We start from the raw sequence: 16,751 nt of genomic DNA, 5'->3' as shown, positions 1-16,751 counted from the left end.
GTAAATACATCTTGCATTTCTGTCCTAACAACCTTATGAGTTATGTTAGGCTGGACTGGAGTAATTAGTCCAAAGGTAGCTTTATTTGAGTGATCTGGCTGTAGGTCTGAATACGTGGTGTAATGTAGAGGATAGAACAACCAACACAACTGATGAAAATACAAGAATCTGACCTGGTTAAGCAAAATTCAAATATATCAGGGTTCAGAATAGCACTTTTGACACAAAGAAATGACCAAGCTCCTTGCACTTCTGTTTTATCTTTCAATATTGTACATTTTTAAGCCACATTGTTGCAGTCTTAGAAACATCACAAAAGAAAATTGGAAAGTACAGAGACATTGAACTGAATTTGTTTCAGTAATCAAGCATTGTTTGTTGCAGTGGTCAAGCATTGGCTTTGTAGTAAAAGAAGTGTTAATATGTTAAATGTGATAAATATCTGTGCAAGTCCATCCTATTTTTTTTTATTGAGGGTACTTTGTGTAGAGAATTTTGAGGTATGGCATTTAAACCTACCCAGCAATGGTCCTGTTTCTTGCGGTCATTAAATGGCATGCTGCTGATTATTATAAATAGTCCTGCAATTTAGTCCATCTCTGATTGTTACTTACTGCAGGTGGCATAGGGCCTGGTAATATATGGTATTGTCTTTTGCCCCATAGTATCTGCCTGGTTAATTCAATCCTGCAGAGTTTTTCAATTCCTTTAATTACACAGTGTCATTTCAGGCCTTCAGAAGCATGCCTTCTCTGTAGTAGCACCTGCCCCCTGGAATGAGGTTCTCCCTTAGATCTGGACAGCCCTTGCCCTGAAGGGCTTTTTAAGGCGTTTGGCAAGGGAGAATAATGCCTTTGCTTGGTTCCTGTCCACTTTGTTATTCTTCCCATACAAAAACGATACTTGCAACCTTGTAATGTTTACAAATTTCTTGTAAGCATTATAATGAAGTAAACAAAAGTAAAATAAGAGTGATCTAATCATGCACAGCTATTCATACCAAAGCCTAGGCCTTAACACGAACTTAGGTTTGTCTAATTATAAATAGGATCCAATGGCTGGGACATAATTTCTTGATTTATTTCTAGCAGGATGAATTGGAGAGTGCACTTTTCCAAAATAGACACTATACTTTTACAGCAAGCTATGATTAGTTTTCAGTTTTCATGCATATCCTGGTTATAAGACTTGCTTGCGAAAGCTATGACCACAATTCTCAGTTTTTAATTTTTGTGAGAGTGTCAGCCCACAAAAGTTTGTACATTTTAGAGATGCTTAATTATGTACCTTATTTTGAAGGAAATGAAGATATGGGGTGAAAGTCAATGTAATGGAGTGGCATAATTATAGAATTAAAGAACCATATAAATTAATATGACCAAAGAGAATTCTTTACCTAGCCTTAGTAGAAACTAATTTGGAAAGCTCAGCTGCTTTTTTTCATGAACTATATGCAGAACTATTAAGAATTCATCATTCTAATAAACTAGAAGTAAAACAAGACTAAAAAATATAAGTAAGTATTAAGTTAAAACCCTGATAATAAACTGACATTACTTTTGTCTTTTTATAGCTGGGATGAAACACATTTTGGAAAGATGGGGAGTTATTATATTAACCGGACATTTTTCTTTGATGTCCATCCACCTTTGGGGAAGGTAAAAAGCTACCATAGTATTTAACTTTTTTGAGATTTAGTTAATACTTTTGAAGATTCTTGATGGAACATTGTTACTTCGTGTAAGCATTATAAACATTTCAGTGGATATTCTTTAAAATTACAGTAATTGTTTTAGCTTTATAACTTGGATCTTGCTATCTGGTTGCTCTTTCATCCTTAGCTTGAACATGAGAAACAATCTGATTGGTTTTAGAGTTACATGGTGAACTATTATTTAAAAATGCTTACCTTTAAATTTATAATACAGTTCCAATTTAATGGAAGCTTGCTTTTAAATTTCAATTTATAATGTGGCAAAAGGAGAGGTGCAGTGGCCTAGAGGTAGAGCTCTTGCCTCACAATCAGGAGTCTGTGAGTTCGATCCTAGGTAGAGGCAGATATTTCTTTCTCTGGGCACAATGAGAATATATCTGTTGAACAAAACTCTGCATTGGCGACAGAAAGGGCATCCGGCCAGTGAACTCTCAGACTCCACCCCACAAGGGATTATGGATCATTAAAAGAAAAGATGAATGTGACAAAAGGAGGAAAGTACGGTATTCAGTAACTGACTAGAGAGTAATCATACAAAATTCTGAATTTTAAAAGTAAATATGAATCTAAATTTAAATTTTTGACCTGCCTTCACCCATTATATTTTGAAGTTCAACTTCCAGACTTGAAAATATATGCCTTTTAAAAACATTTTGCTTAATGATTAGAATTTCCAGAATTTTGTCATGCATAAAATTTTATAATGTAAGGAAGTTTGAGATATCACTATTGCTAACACTAACTATTTTTTGAGGGCCAGTATTTATAGTGTTATCATTATTCGTTAACATAGTTAAGCACAAGGTTCATTTTTGAAAGTGATGAGCTGTAGGCAATACTTTTTATTTACTTATCAAATGACGTTTGCTTTGATCTGGTAAACTTTTGAATTGTCTTCTGCTTTACTAATATTGTTCCTTTTCATCACTAGATGTTAATAGGACTTGCTGGCTATCTGAGTGGTTATGATGGGACTTTTCCTTTCCAGAAGCCTGGGGATAAATATGAGCAACATAACTATATAGGAATGAGGATGGTAAGGTTATAAATATATCTTTGGAGACTAGTAGCAGGTTTCTCTTTTTAGTTCTCGTGTTAGAATCAGAATTTATTCTGTCTGAGACTCCTGTCTGTGGAAAACCTCTTAATTCATTCAGCTTTTTTCTATCAGTTCTTTCTTCTTGCAGACCTGTTCTAGAAGACTGGTATGATGGTATCATCTATCATTGGGAGCTTCTTGATGATGAAAGAAAATGTTAGATCCACTTTAGATTTTAAGAAGATCTTTTGAAATAGTTTGAAATAGCTTGTAATATAAGCCTCATTTTTAAAAGAAATATTTCTTAAATAGTTTTCTGTGTGTTAAAATGAAATATAGTTTATAGCTAAAGTTTGAAAATGTATAGGAATAAATAAGGGAGCTGATCAGAGGTGGGTTTTAACAGGTTCTGACCAATTCTGGAGAACTGATAGTGGAAATTTTGAGTAGTTCGGAGAACCAATAGTAAAAATTCTGACTGCCCCCACCCCCATCTATTCTCTGCCTCCCAAATCCCAGAAGATCAGGAGGAAATGGGGATTTTGCAGTAACCTTCCCCTAGAGTGGGGTGGGAATGGAGATTTTATAGTATTCTTCACCTGCCACACCCACCAAACCATGCCACGCCCACCAAGCCACACCCACAGAACTGGTAGTATGATATCTTTATTTTATTTATGTACTGCTGCTTCTGAGAGAAATCTAAAAAGGTTACTTCAATTTTTTTTAGCAAATTCTTAATTTGTGATGCCCATATTCTGTTAATATGGATTAAATCTACCTGCGACGAAGCTTTCTTTAGCTGAAGTAAATATGCCATCCTTTACTTGTGACTTTTCCTGTGCAAATAGTAACAATATAGCTGATTAATCTGTAAGCAGTTTGACTACTTTGGGACACACATATTAATGATGTTAGAGTGGAGTGAATAGAATGAAGGAATGGATTTAGTATTTGAAGAACTGATTATGTATAAGGTAAAGGAAATGAAGAAGAGTAATTGAAGAATTGTATCTAAGGTGTGCGGTGCCTAGCAGAATAAATTCCGTCCTTTGAATATTTTTTAAATACAGAGACTCTATTCACATTCACTATCCACATTAATTGGATAGTGCATTTGGCTTGGATCAATAATAGAGCCCTGGTGGCACAAGACTTAGAATGCAGTATTGCAGGCTAACTCTGCCCACAGCCAGGAATTAGATCCTAACGGGCTCAAGGTTGACTCAGCTATTCGTCCTTACGAGGTCGGTAAAATGAGGACCCAGATTATTGGAGGCAATATGCTGACATTGTAAACTGCCCAGAGAGTGCTGTAAAGCACTATGGAGTGTTATATAAGTTTTATTGCTATTGCTATCAACAATGTTTTCTCACTTTATGAAATTAGAAAGCTATAGCATTAGCAGAGTTTAAAGAAGATATCAGTGAAGAGTGATTGGGGGGGGTGGGGGGCGGGGAACAGAACATAAATTGGAATTTCAGTATCTGAATTCCTGGGAAATAACAGGCTAACAGTATATGTAGTCCTTGATTTACAACCATTTGCTTAGTGAATGTTCAAAGTTACAGTAGCACTGAAAAAAGTGACTTCCTTGCACTTACAACTCTCACAACATCTTCATGGTCACATGATCAAAAATTGGGTGTTTGGCAACCAGCATGTGTTTACCATAGTTGCTATATCCTGAGGTCATGTGATTGCCATTTGGGACTTTCCCAACCAGGTTCCCACAATCAAAGTCAGTGAGAGAACCTGGATTATTTTAACAACCTTGTGAAGCATGCTTTTCTTCTCTTTTATTCAGTTCTGCGCCTTCCTTGGTTCATGTCTGATCCCCTTCTGCTACCTCACAGTGCTGGAGCTGTCCAGATCATTGCCTGCAGCAGTGCTCACTGCTACCATCCTGATTTTTGGTAAGCAGCTGTTTTGTATGGCTTGGTCTGTGTTTGATCTTCTCTATTGCAAAAGATTCAATGAGATTAATTGGCCAAGACTGCATACATCTTGTTCATACTTTATCTTATGCCAAACCTTTGCAACCTGTTTGCTGATAACAGGCTATTATTATGAAGGATTCTCAATGGTGGCACTTCAGTTATGGAAAATTTTGTGCAGAGAGGTTTTGCCTCGCAACTATATTATGGATTTTGCAGAAAATCTGATTGATATTTATCCATGTGATCAAACTTTAACTTGTTGTTTAAGAAGTCAGTATTGTGTTTTATATCTACTTAACATGCATTTGTTTCTTTTTTCTTCTTCTTTTCTTTGGTTTACTTTTGAGTTTTTCTGTTTCTCTTATTTTTTCCTATTAATGTTTTTATTCTGTTTGTTCATAACATTGAAATCTATAAAGATTATAGCATGCAAAAACACAGAAAGAAAAATATCAAAAAAATAGCATCAATGTCTAAAAAGACAAAAACCCAGCTAAACAGGGCAGATGTAAAATATGAAAAGTAAAAAAGCAGTTAAACAAACATACATTTCCCCCCCAAAAATCCATAGTCTGGTATATAATCTGAGGGTTCTCCTGGATTTGTGACTTTTGCCCGAGTAGCAGGTGGCAGTTGTAGCCAGGAGAGCCTTTGAGCAACTTTGTGTTCTGTGCAAGTTGTGCCAATTCCTGGATCAACATGCTGTTCTCACAGTCACTCAGGCCCTGGTCATCTCCCATCTGGACTATTGTAATGCACTCTATATGGGCTGCCCTTGAAGAATATTCAGAAACTTCAGTTAGTTTAGAAAACAGCGGCCTTAACAGTTTTACAGAAGCCTAGATACAAGGCTTATCAGTGATGGCCCCTTCTTTATGGTCCATCATTTCCCCCTGAGATATGGTTGGCCCCCACATTGTTGCTTTTCCAAAATGTTGTTTTGTTAACAGGCCTGGGAATTACAAAGACACAGTCAATCAAGTGGCTGATTTGTTAGTGTTGTAGTTGTCATGGGAGGTGGGGTGAGATTTTTTAAAAATGGGTGTTTATTATATGGTGGATTTTTAAAATGTTGTAAGCTCCCCAGAATCACGTATGTATGAATTGGCCAATTTTGTAAATTTGTTCAATAAATAATGAATATTTCCCCTCAAGGAAAGCCAGGTTTTTCACAAAACAATTCACCTTTGAAATAACAGGTTTATTTTAGATTCATTGAGAAGCAGCCATCTTTTTTCTGTCTTGTCTTTGTGTATGCAAGCGTGTGAGAGAGAGTGAGTGAGAGTGATCATCTTAGGCTCAGAATCATCTTTCTAAGTACAGTAATGTCTCTGAAAATGAAAATGTTGGGATGACAATTTACTTTTAGAATTCAGTATGGTTACGTTCGACTAAGCATTGATAAATAATTTGAATGACAAAGCTAGTATATGTTTCTCATTTTTTTCAGACACTGGCTTCATTACAATCTCACAGTACATTCTTCTTGACCCCATTTTGATGTTCTTCCTCATGGGAGCTGTACTCAGTATGGTTAAATATAATTCTTACTCAGATAGGTAAGATGGCAGTGGTTGATCATCTTAGGAATTAGACATGCGCCTCTTATCTCTATTATAGAGCATTCATATTTATTTATGTTGTAACCTTTAACCCGGCCTCATGACCCCAAAGAGCTCTGTGGAATACTTACAGTATAAAATGTAAAGCAACTATAAGACCAAAATTTCATAAAAAAAAATAAAGAGTTTTATAACATTATAAACATTATATGGTTAAAATGTAACAAAGAAGGGAAACAAATGAGAAAATAGAATATGAAATAGACCACTTTCAAATTGTAAGCATTTGGTGTCCCATAATACAATTGCTGAAACTAGCAGCTCATAGGACTGGCAAATAAATTTTTATTTCAAAAGGAAAAGTTGCTTTAATGTAGTTATTAGTGTTGCTGTCCTACCATTTCCTGCTATTTCACTATTGTTTTATTAAAAACACTTCATAAAAGTGGCCATGTGATACTGATAAGGTTGTGAAAGTTGAGGGCAGTCTCTGCTTCCTGTTGTAGAAGCTGGACCCTGTCTTACTTTCCCCTGCCAAGTAAAGTGAAAAGGATAGCTAGTAGGAAGAGGATGTTCGTGGTGATACAGAATTATCTGTTAAGGTTATTGGAACACTGGTTTGTCTATTTATTGGATATTAGATCACAGCTTTTTAGCACTGTTTAAAACCATTATATTTTATGATTTGAACTACTGTACATTTCTCATCTACTTTCATTCCCTCTGAATTTTTTTTATTACCAAAATACATCATTGTACAGCATCTTTTATTATTTGCATTTATCACCCAATGCTGTCAACAATGCAACAACACTGCGCAATGCTTATGTATTTTATAGTATATTGGTAAATATACTATAAATAAAACCATGAAAGTTGTTAGGATAGTTTATCTGACAATTTTACCTTCTTTGGCAGCCTCAAGTTGTGGGAGTGTGATTTACTTATTTTTTTGCTATTGCAGATGAATAAATTAATCTTAAATCTTAAGCATGCTTGTTTGGAAAAAAGACTGTGACAAAAAGGAAAAAAAAGGTTTAGAAAATATATGGAATAAAATGTCCTGCATTAGAAGTATAATTAAACAGTGAAATGATTTTTAAGAGGATCTCAGAAAAAATTAATATGTTTGTTTTGATAAGTTCCGTTTCTGTAGATGAGATTTTCTACATTAATTAGGTTTGTGTCGCTCCTTTCCTTCAGGAATACAAAATGGCAATCAGTAGTTTCTCCTTGTTTGTTTTTTCACAACAGTTCTGTGAGAGTGACAGTGGCTCACAGATACCATGAGCTTATGTGATAAACTGGGTACTTGAATCTGAGCCTTCTTCCTGTATACTGAAATATTACTTTTTAGTTATAGCTATGTTTTGTGTGTATACATAGAAAAGACTCTGATCCTTTAACAAGTATATTCCTGGTTACTTTCTTTGGCAACCTGAAACCACTATAGCAGTGATGGCTAACCTTTTCTGGACTGAATGCCAAAAGCGCGCGCCTGAACTCCCAAATGCAATGCACGCATGCCCCTTGCACATGTTCCCTGCCCCCTGCGTGCACGTGCTCCCCCAAATGTGCCCCACATATGTGGCAGAGACCCGAAGACCAGCTGGTTAGCAGGAGGCATGCGCAGATGCACGGCAGAGCTGAATTGCCCTGTGTGAACAAGCGACGGCTTGTGTGCCCACAGAGAGGGTGTTGTGTGCCACCTTTGGCATGCGTGCCATAGGTTTGCCATCACGGCACTATAGTAAATTGTTGCTTAGATAATCTCTAGATCAGATTTTGAATGGATATTTTTATTATGGTTACTTTATTATTGTCATGGACAGAATTACAAACAAAAATACATGAAATATAAAACAAAACAAAATATTACAATTGGTGATGGATTTGTCAGTGGATAATCAAAGTCTGCCTAATTTTACAGGTAGTACAAAAAAAAATTAGCCATGTTGAACGACACTTAATCATATTGATCTGATAACAGTATTTGATCAGATTGCTTTATATATAATTATGGAGAAATTTTAATTCCCCCCAAGAAAAGATCACTGTTTTACCCAAAATGGTGTCCTCTGTGTTTAGTGGAACTGCAATTCCTACATTTTCCAGTGGAAATTTGGAAAATACCTGGTTTTAGAAGGCTGTTGTAGAACAAGCTTCTTGAATATGTACTTCAAGTCCTGTAATTTTGCTCCAACACCTAAGATTCATGGCCTTATTTTTGCTGTACTAACAAGGTTGTTGAGAACTGTCCAAAATACCTGGGTGGACTAGGGCTAGGAAAGAACAATTGTAGAGCCAGGTTCTATTTTTATGAGTTTTTGATACCACCCTCCTTTTCTCTAGATTAAATATGTATCTATAATGCAATTTATATGCCGCCCTATCTCCAAGGACTCAGGGCGGCTCACAACGGTAAAGATGCACAGTTCCTCATTAAAAGACAATATAAAATTAGAATTCCAATTTAAACAATTTAAAATTCTTTAAGAAACCCCCCATCAGTCCAGGCTGCAGAACAACCAGGTCTTCAAATCGCGGTGGAACGAGCAAAGGTCAGGGGCCATCTGGAGCTCCAAAGGAAGTTGATTCCAGAGGGTGGGTGCGCCCACAGAGAAAGCTCTCCCCCTGGGGGTCGCCAGCCGACACTGGCCGACTGCACCCTGAGGAGGCCCTGTCTGTGGGAACACACCGGGCGATTGGGAATTGTCGCTGGCTGCAGGGGGTCTGACAAATATCCCGGGCCTAGGCCATGAAGGGACTTGTAGGTAATAACCACACTATATCTCAGTGTGTCACTATTAGTCTGTTTTCAGCATTATTTTCTTCCATTTATAAATGGAATATATTTTGATCTAGATTGTTGAACAAAACATTTTTTTCCAAAAATATGAATTTTGAACAGAAAACTTTAAACTCTATATTTTACAGGTCCTTTACTGCTCCCTGGTGGTTCTGGCTGTGTTTGACTGGGGTGAACCTCGCTGGTGCAATGGGGGTGAAATTTGTTGGTCTTTTTGTTGTTCTTCTGGTTGGCCTGAATACTATCTGTGAACTTTGGGAGTTATTAGGAGACCTAAGTCTATCACTGGTGAGCATGTAAAACTCATTAGTTTTTTAACATTTGTATGAAAAAGATAGTATTCTTAACAACAGATCACAAAATTGTAAGGTATCAATTAGGTTACTGAATTCAGGTTAAAACATCCTCAAACTATACAGTTGGCTGAACTGTATAAGCTTTCTACTTGCATTACATATTGAAATATTGTTGTAGTTCATTCCAAGACAACATGGGAAGGAGCACACTGCTTCCTTTCGCCTTTCAGCCCCAATCCAGGAGCCCTCAGGCAGTTGCTATCACGACAAACTATTTTGTATTAAATTTATATTAAATTTTATTTCTTTGTCAGTAAATATAAATTTTATATTTTTACCATATTTTTCGGAGTATAAGACGCACCGGATTTATAAAACTCACCTTAGTTTTTGGGGAGGAAAATAAGAAAAAAGCTGATTGGCAGATGGATCCGCCTCCCGGAATACCCCCAATCAGCTGTTCCCAGAGGTGAATTTTAGCAACAGGTTCCTTGGTTGTGAGCTCTGTGCCTTGCTTTTTTTTTTGCTTTTTTTTTCTGCCTCTGAAACATTTGAAACCCTGTTTCAGAAAACACTTTTTTTTCTGCCTCTGAAAGCCTCCGAAACAGCTTCAGAAAAAAAGCCTCTGAAGCTCTGTTTGGGGGCTTCTTTTCTGAAGCTTCCTTTCTGATGGTTTTTTTCAGCTTCTGAAACCTCCGTTTGAGAAGCTGGGCGGGGCTACATTCGGAGTATAAACCGCACCCAGATTTTCACCCCTTTTTTGGGAAAAAACGTGCGTCTTATATGTTGGTACTCCAACACTGGGTATTTTAAAGAAGTGATTGGACAACCATTTGTCTGAAATGGTATGGAGTTTCCTTCTTAAGCAGGGGGTTGGATTAGAAGAACTCAAAGGTCCCTTTCAACTCTGTTATTCTGTATACATACATATCTAGCATTGTTACTGAGTACCCAAATTTACGGACGTGTGTAAAGTTCTAGAAGTGATTTTATATGATAAATTTTACTGCTGAAATGCCTTAAATTTAATAAGCTATGATTTGTGTTGGGGAGCTGGGGAGGAAGCCTGGAAATTGTTTGAACTTTAGTGAAGCAATAAATGTAGCCTACAAATTGGATTTTTTACCCAATAAATTACTGGTTTATAGCTATGCCTGATGGATTTAATGGCCTTTACATATTGAGTTACTTTTTTAAAAATGAAAAAAACTGCAAGTCATTCATCACTAAGAGTTTATTTTCTGGACATAAATAGCTTGCCATGGTAGAAAGAACTTAAATTATTTCTGGATAGTAAATTATTTCTATGCAATGCTTAGGAGAAATTAAATATGAAATATACTGACATTGAAATAGACATTATTAAATTGGCAGCTCATTAACAGCAAGAAAAGTGGCTTTCTGGCATACAGTATATAAATTACCGAAAGCCTGTCTTTTCTGGATGATGTTTTAGTTTAAAGTTATTTTATCAATTGTTTCTATTTCTTTTATATGTGAAAATGTGATCTTTTTTATTTCTGTGTGATTTATTTTCTTGATTAAAATACATATAGTGCAAGGATGTGAGTTTCAGCTTTTGAAAAGAACCACTCCAAAAATTATTAATCAATTGCAAATGAAATAAAGCAAATTCATGTTGCTTAAACTTCCTTTTGCAGATGGCTGCTCAGAAATTTAAGCCGCACCGTTGCCAACACAGTTCTTTGAATCTTAAACTATGCAAAGCAGCGTATAATTCTAGATCAGGATTGACAGAATAACTGTTTTTAGCCCTTCCCCACTTAAACTGAAAAAGCATTACATCGAGAGTATTAATTATCTCCCTCCAACAGGATATTCAATTTACTCAGTAATCCTTTTCTGCCATTTGCATTCTTCTTAGATAACCCAAGAAGAAACTCTTGCAATAACAATATAAGTTGACAGAGTTGAAGGATGAGTGGAAAATAGTGGATTTGGACAGCATTTCATGCATGGTTATTTGAAAATATGTACTATAATATTGAATAGTTGGATGACGTTTTAGCCAGCATATGTAGTAGTTTACTCCAACTTTTTTCCCTGTATGGCATATAGATGAATGGCTAAACAGAAGCAAATACTGCATGTCACAGTATTTGGAGTTTTGAAGTTGAAAATAAGTAATTTCAGAAGCCTGTCTTGAACTTGATTGGAATTATCTGTTTTGTTCAGAATTGTTTTCAGTTAGGTATGTAAGCAAACAATTCTAGAAATAATTTTGCCTGTGAGAGCTATTCTTCTACATGTACATAAGATAAAAGCCCCAAAATACAATCTTTTATATCTTTATTTAGAAATAACAGTGCGAATCTGTACTCAGGGATAAGATATACTGAATGAACATGGAAAATTGCAGTCCAATTCATTCTCCCATCAGAAAATCTTATTTTGAGAAAAGTTGAAGCTTGAATGAGTAACAAATTTTGGATTAATTAATATGTTTATTTTTTAGGTACCGTATTTTTCCGAGTATAAGATGCACCTTTTTCCCCCAAAAAAGAGGGTGAAAATCTGGGTATGTTTTATACTCCAAATATAGCCCCACCCAGCTTCTCAAACGGAGGTTTCAGAGGCTGAAAAAAGCATCAGAAACGAAGCTTCAGAAAAAAAAGCCCCCAAACAGAGCTTCAGAAAAGAAGTCCCCAAACAGAGCTTCAGAGGCTTTTTTCTGAAGCTCTGTTTCGGAGGCTTTCAGAGGCAGGAAAAAAAGTTTTTTTCTGAAACAGAGTTTCAGATGTTTCAGAGGCAGGAAAAAAAGCAAAAAAAAAGCAAGGTACAGAGCTCACAACCAAGGAACCTTTGCTAAAATTCACCTCTGGGAACAGGTGATTGGGGGTATTCTGGGAGGTGGATCCACCTGCCAATCAGCTTTTTTCTTATTTTCCTCCCCAAAAACTAAGGTGTGTCTTATACTCCGATGCGTCTTATACTCTGAAAAATATGGTTGATGCCATGTGATTTTTTTGGGGGGGGGTACATACAGTTCATATATACAGTTCCAAAAATTTTTTTGTTTATTTTCAATCAAATTGTTTTTCAAATGACATACGACTTTTCTGTTGCCATATTGAGGTACTCACGGCATAATTTACTATGGGAAGATAATACATCAGATGAAGCTTTTTTAAAAAATTGAGTATGCTTTGTTCCAGTCTAATTTTAAGTTTGTAAGCGTACAAATTTGCAGCTTTGTTGCTTCAGCACTGGAAATATATAGAGACAACTTGTTTTGATAAAGAAAAAATCTTGCCTAAAAGTTAATGCATCTTGTCTTATTTTTATTTTCATTTTTTAAATTTCAGGTCACACTGGGAAAGCACTTCTTGGCTCGTGCACTTTGCCTCATTGTACTGCCTCTTGTCCTCTATACAGCTCTTTTTGCAGTGCATTTTGCAGTGTTAAACAGAAGGTATCTCATCTCATTCTGTCAGAGAGGAAATACACAGTTGAGAAACCCTGCACTGTAATTGCTGCAGTGTTTATTTGGACCCTAACCTTTCTTAAAGACATTTAATTGGATTCAGTGTAGTGTTTACATTGACTAATTGCAGCACCAGACCAAAGCTAAGCAGGATTAGAAACCTCAAGGATGCAGAGTAGTCTGAAAAGTAAAAACAACAACAACAACATACACACATCCAAGAAAAAGGGAATAGTGAACTACTTATTTATTGCTGCCAAGAAAACCTCATGAACTGTTGAGCTTGATTTCAGTGAGTTTTCATTTATTTTTAAACTGGCTAAACATGATTTTTAGTGAATAGTGAAGCATAGCCAACCAGGCTTTGATATTACTGCCGATTATGGCTGGAGACAATAACTGATGTGATCATTCACAATTTTGGCTGTTGCTTTGCCTCTGGAAATGAGAGGTTGTAAAGATTTGTAAAGTCTAATCCATGGCTTGATCTGATAGTATGTCTAAGCTAAACGATAGTTCTAATGGTTCAGGACATTAGATCCTTGTAGACATCTAAAAGAAGTGGAAAGCATTTTTCTTTCGCTGTTACATTGGCTCCTTATTTAATCATACTGTGTACTGAAAGCCCAAGTCCTTTTTTTTCTCAGTGGACCTGGTGATGGTTTTTTCAGCTCTGGATTTCAATCCCGGCTCATTGGAAACAATCTTCATAATGTTTCTGTTCCAGAATGTGAGTATCTGGGTTATTGCAGGGACAAATGCTCTAGCCAACATTGTAACTCTACAATGTAGAAAATGTTGTAAACAAAATTTTTCTATATTTCCTATATAAATGTCTCCTATATTTAGAAACATTTTAGATAGTTTAAAGCAAAGGAAATTAATAGTTTTTAAGAAAAAGGTTTTTAAAAGGCAATTTTTGCTTTTGTTAATGTTTTATATAAAATTGTGTACTTCATAGTGAGTCTGGGAGGGCAATATATTGATAATATAGTTGAATTTCACACATCTGTATTAGATTAAACATACTGAGGACCCAGATTGTTGGGGGCAATATGCTGATTCTGTAAACCATTTAGAGAAGGCTGTGAAGCATTGTGAAGCGGTATAAAAAGTCTTAAGTGCTATTGCTATTTGTGAGCATCATCCTGACAAAAGTCATATATTATTATAGAGCAGATTAAGTCCAAAACCACTGGTACAAATGTCTATGACTCTGAGTAAGTAGCAATAAACTATTGATAGTAGTCTCCCAAGTTGTACAGCAGTGTGATTGTACATATTGTACAACTGTTTGACTTAGTTATCACTTGTTTAATAATTTATAATAGTCTAGGTTGCTAAATAACTTGCTAGCTAAATTTTAAACTCTATACACTTAAGTCAGATGAATTACATTATATAAACAGCATGTTCGTGAGAAAGCAGCCAGTTACTGCTTATTCAACAAGCCATAATTGTAGCTTAGTATGATACATGAATCAGGTTGATGAGTCTCATGAAGTTGTTGTCAAACAGCATTATGTTTACATGAAAGATACTCAAATGGGGCTGAATTATCTAGACAGATTGATCTGTTTTATATCTATTTAGCAGTTTTCTGAACAAGGAACACTAGGAAGGAGGCAGTGGTAAACCACTTCTGAAAAATCTTGCCAAGAAAACTGCAAGAAGTTGTTCAGACACAATTGAGTGGAAGGGGGGAAAAAGCAGTAATCTATGGTTACAAATTCAACCCTTGTTTCTCTTTTAGATGTAGCATATGGCTCTGTGATAACACTGAAGAACCTTCGCATGGCAGGAGGATACCTTCACTCCCACTGGCACCTGTATCCTGAAGGAGTGGGAGCAAGGCAGCAGCAGGTCAGTCAAGTGTGAAAATATCATTTTCAATCATTCTACTGATATTTCCATAAGTCATTCAGCTGACTAAAACATGTGGACATTAATTATTTTTTCACTATGTACGATGGCCTTCAAGACTTGTTTTTCCTGGGATGGAAAATGGCTACTAGTCATGCTGTCTAAATCAGGAATCTCAAACTTAGAGCCTGAAGAGTACATACAATCTTCCAAATCATTTTCTCCACTCCATATTGGCACCTGTATTGGTAATACCTGTATTACCAAACTAATATTTATTAATTTGTCAGGACCAATTATTGGTCTTGACAAATTATTAAATATTAGTTTGCTAATAAAACATAATATTAAAGTTTTAATCAACTAAAAATGTCACTGACTAAGTAACCAGTATGAAATGGCTCTGATTGCAGTTTTGTTTTACAATAAAAAAATATTTAATAAATATTTAATGGCATACTATAATATTACTAATTTTTCACTCTTTATAGACCAAATATATGTATTTATCTATAAATATAGATGTTAAAGGCTTCAGTGTTGCATTGCTTAGGTTCATGAACTAATCTTCATGAGACTATTGTGATGATTTAAGTTTAAGTTCCTTGGTAGCTTAAGATCCTTACGACTATCAAAATCAACATGACTTTGAATGATGATGATGATTTATTTAATATAATTTAATATAATTTATATGCCGCCCTATCTCCATAGGACTCAGGGCGGCTCACAACAATTATGGAATAATAGTGGGATAAATTCATTTTTATTTTATATAATCCTATATGTAAGATATCACATTTGTTAGTAATGAGTAAAGAAGCGTAGCTTCATTAACTTACTTAAGAAATTAAGTCTAATAACTCTTATGTATTCCTAGGTCACTGCATACTTACACAAAGACGTGAATAATTTATGGATTATAAGGAAACATAACTTCAATAGAGGTAAATTGAAAATCACCCAAATGGATTATATTATTCATTTTACTTTTCTTCAATGAAAACGTTTCTTTTCTCAGGATTATGTCCAATCATACTTGTAACAATGGTATTTCCCAGGTTGTATTAAATACTTGCTATATTTAAATCTTGGCTTTCTTTAAAAAAAAAGTATAGTTGTAAAGTGGAATGTGCTTGTATCACTTGAGAAGGTATCTAGTTTTGGACATCTCATTTGGGGGACATTAATAAAAGGAAGTGTAGCAGAAGGACAGTGAAAAGGTCTTCTTAGATAAAGTTAATATAAATTATATTTATATAAATATAAATACATTTAAAAATATAAATACATTTTTTTACTTAGAAAAATAGATTTGAATTAAAATATGACAGTCTTTCAATTAATTTTAAATACACAAAAGTTGAAATGGAGTGTTTTTCCTATATTTCAGATAGTATAACCAGAAAAAGTGATAGGACATTTCAGTGAAGTAGATCTTGATTAAGGTTTTGAACAAATGTTCTCTCTTAAAATCTCTCAGACAATGGAGCAAACTACTTTTGGAAGTATGAGATGATGATTGCTGATCTTACATAAAGGAAGATTTTTTTTAAAACCTCCAGACTTTAGAACAGCAAAACCAATTCTTTGTTTGAAGACTATTGTTTACTTTTTTATGAGTTGGAAAATATGCACCAGTTTTGCTGGATTTTACTACAAGAGCTCACAGATTCCACCAATCTTTTTTTTTCTTTTCTTTGTTTTAAAGAATTCAATAATGGCAAGAGGGAGGCACATAGAAGTGTACCCTTTACTCTGCCAAGCAAAGCATTTTGATACAAAAAGCATGAATGAAATATTGGATCCAATAAAAGCTTGCCAAAGAAAACTTCTCATTTCATTTTGGTGATATGTGACAAAATTTACAATTTTGCATGTATTATATGTTATCTGCTTTAGTTTTAAGTCTGTTTATTTTACATTGCAATTTTACTGTTGCCCATTGTACCTTATAGCATTAACTGCTGTTTTAACTGCTGTCTGTAGGTGTACTTCATTATAGGCACATAATAAATAAATGTATTAATCCAACTATTTTTTGTTATCAGCTGTATTAACTTTTGAAACTAATGTTAACAT

The 16,751-nt window shown here is 35.1% G+C and overlaps 1 protein-coding gene across 1 annotated transcript in view; it reads left to right on the top strand.

Annotated features, from left to right (window-relative positions):
* Positions 1-16,751, top strand: part of POMT2 (protein O-mannosyltransferase 2) — a 36,149-nt gene that overhangs the window by 431 nt on the left and 18,967 nt on the right. Inside the window, exons 2-10 of the mRNA XM_070931427.1 lie at positions 1,574-1,658; positions 2,646-2,750; positions 4,562-4,670; positions 6,145-6,253; positions 9,194-9,353; positions 12,688-12,794; positions 13,454-13,536; positions 14,560-14,669; positions 15,550-15,616. Of these exons, the coding sequence (XP_070787528.1) occupies positions 1,574-1,658; positions 2,646-2,750; positions 4,562-4,670; positions 6,145-6,253; positions 9,194-9,353; positions 12,688-12,794; positions 13,454-13,536; positions 14,560-14,669; positions 15,550-15,616 (935 nt within the window). The remainder of the gene's footprint in view (positions 1-1,573; positions 1,659-2,645; positions 2,751-4,561; positions 4,671-6,144; positions 6,254-9,193; positions 9,354-12,687; positions 12,795-13,453; positions 13,537-14,559; positions 14,670-15,549; positions 15,617-16,751) is intronic.

This window comes from Pituophis catenifer, unplaced genomic scaffold, assembly GCF_029215685.1.
Source record: "Pituophis catenifer annectens isolate HBS135680 unplaced genomic scaffold, rPitCat1.0.hap2 SCAF_1, whole genome shotgun sequence".
Lineage (NCBI taxonomy): Eukaryota > Metazoa > Chordata > Lepidosauria > Squamata > Colubridae > Pituophis > Pituophis catenifer.
This window is presented reverse-complemented; position numbering and strand designations above follow the sequence as displayed.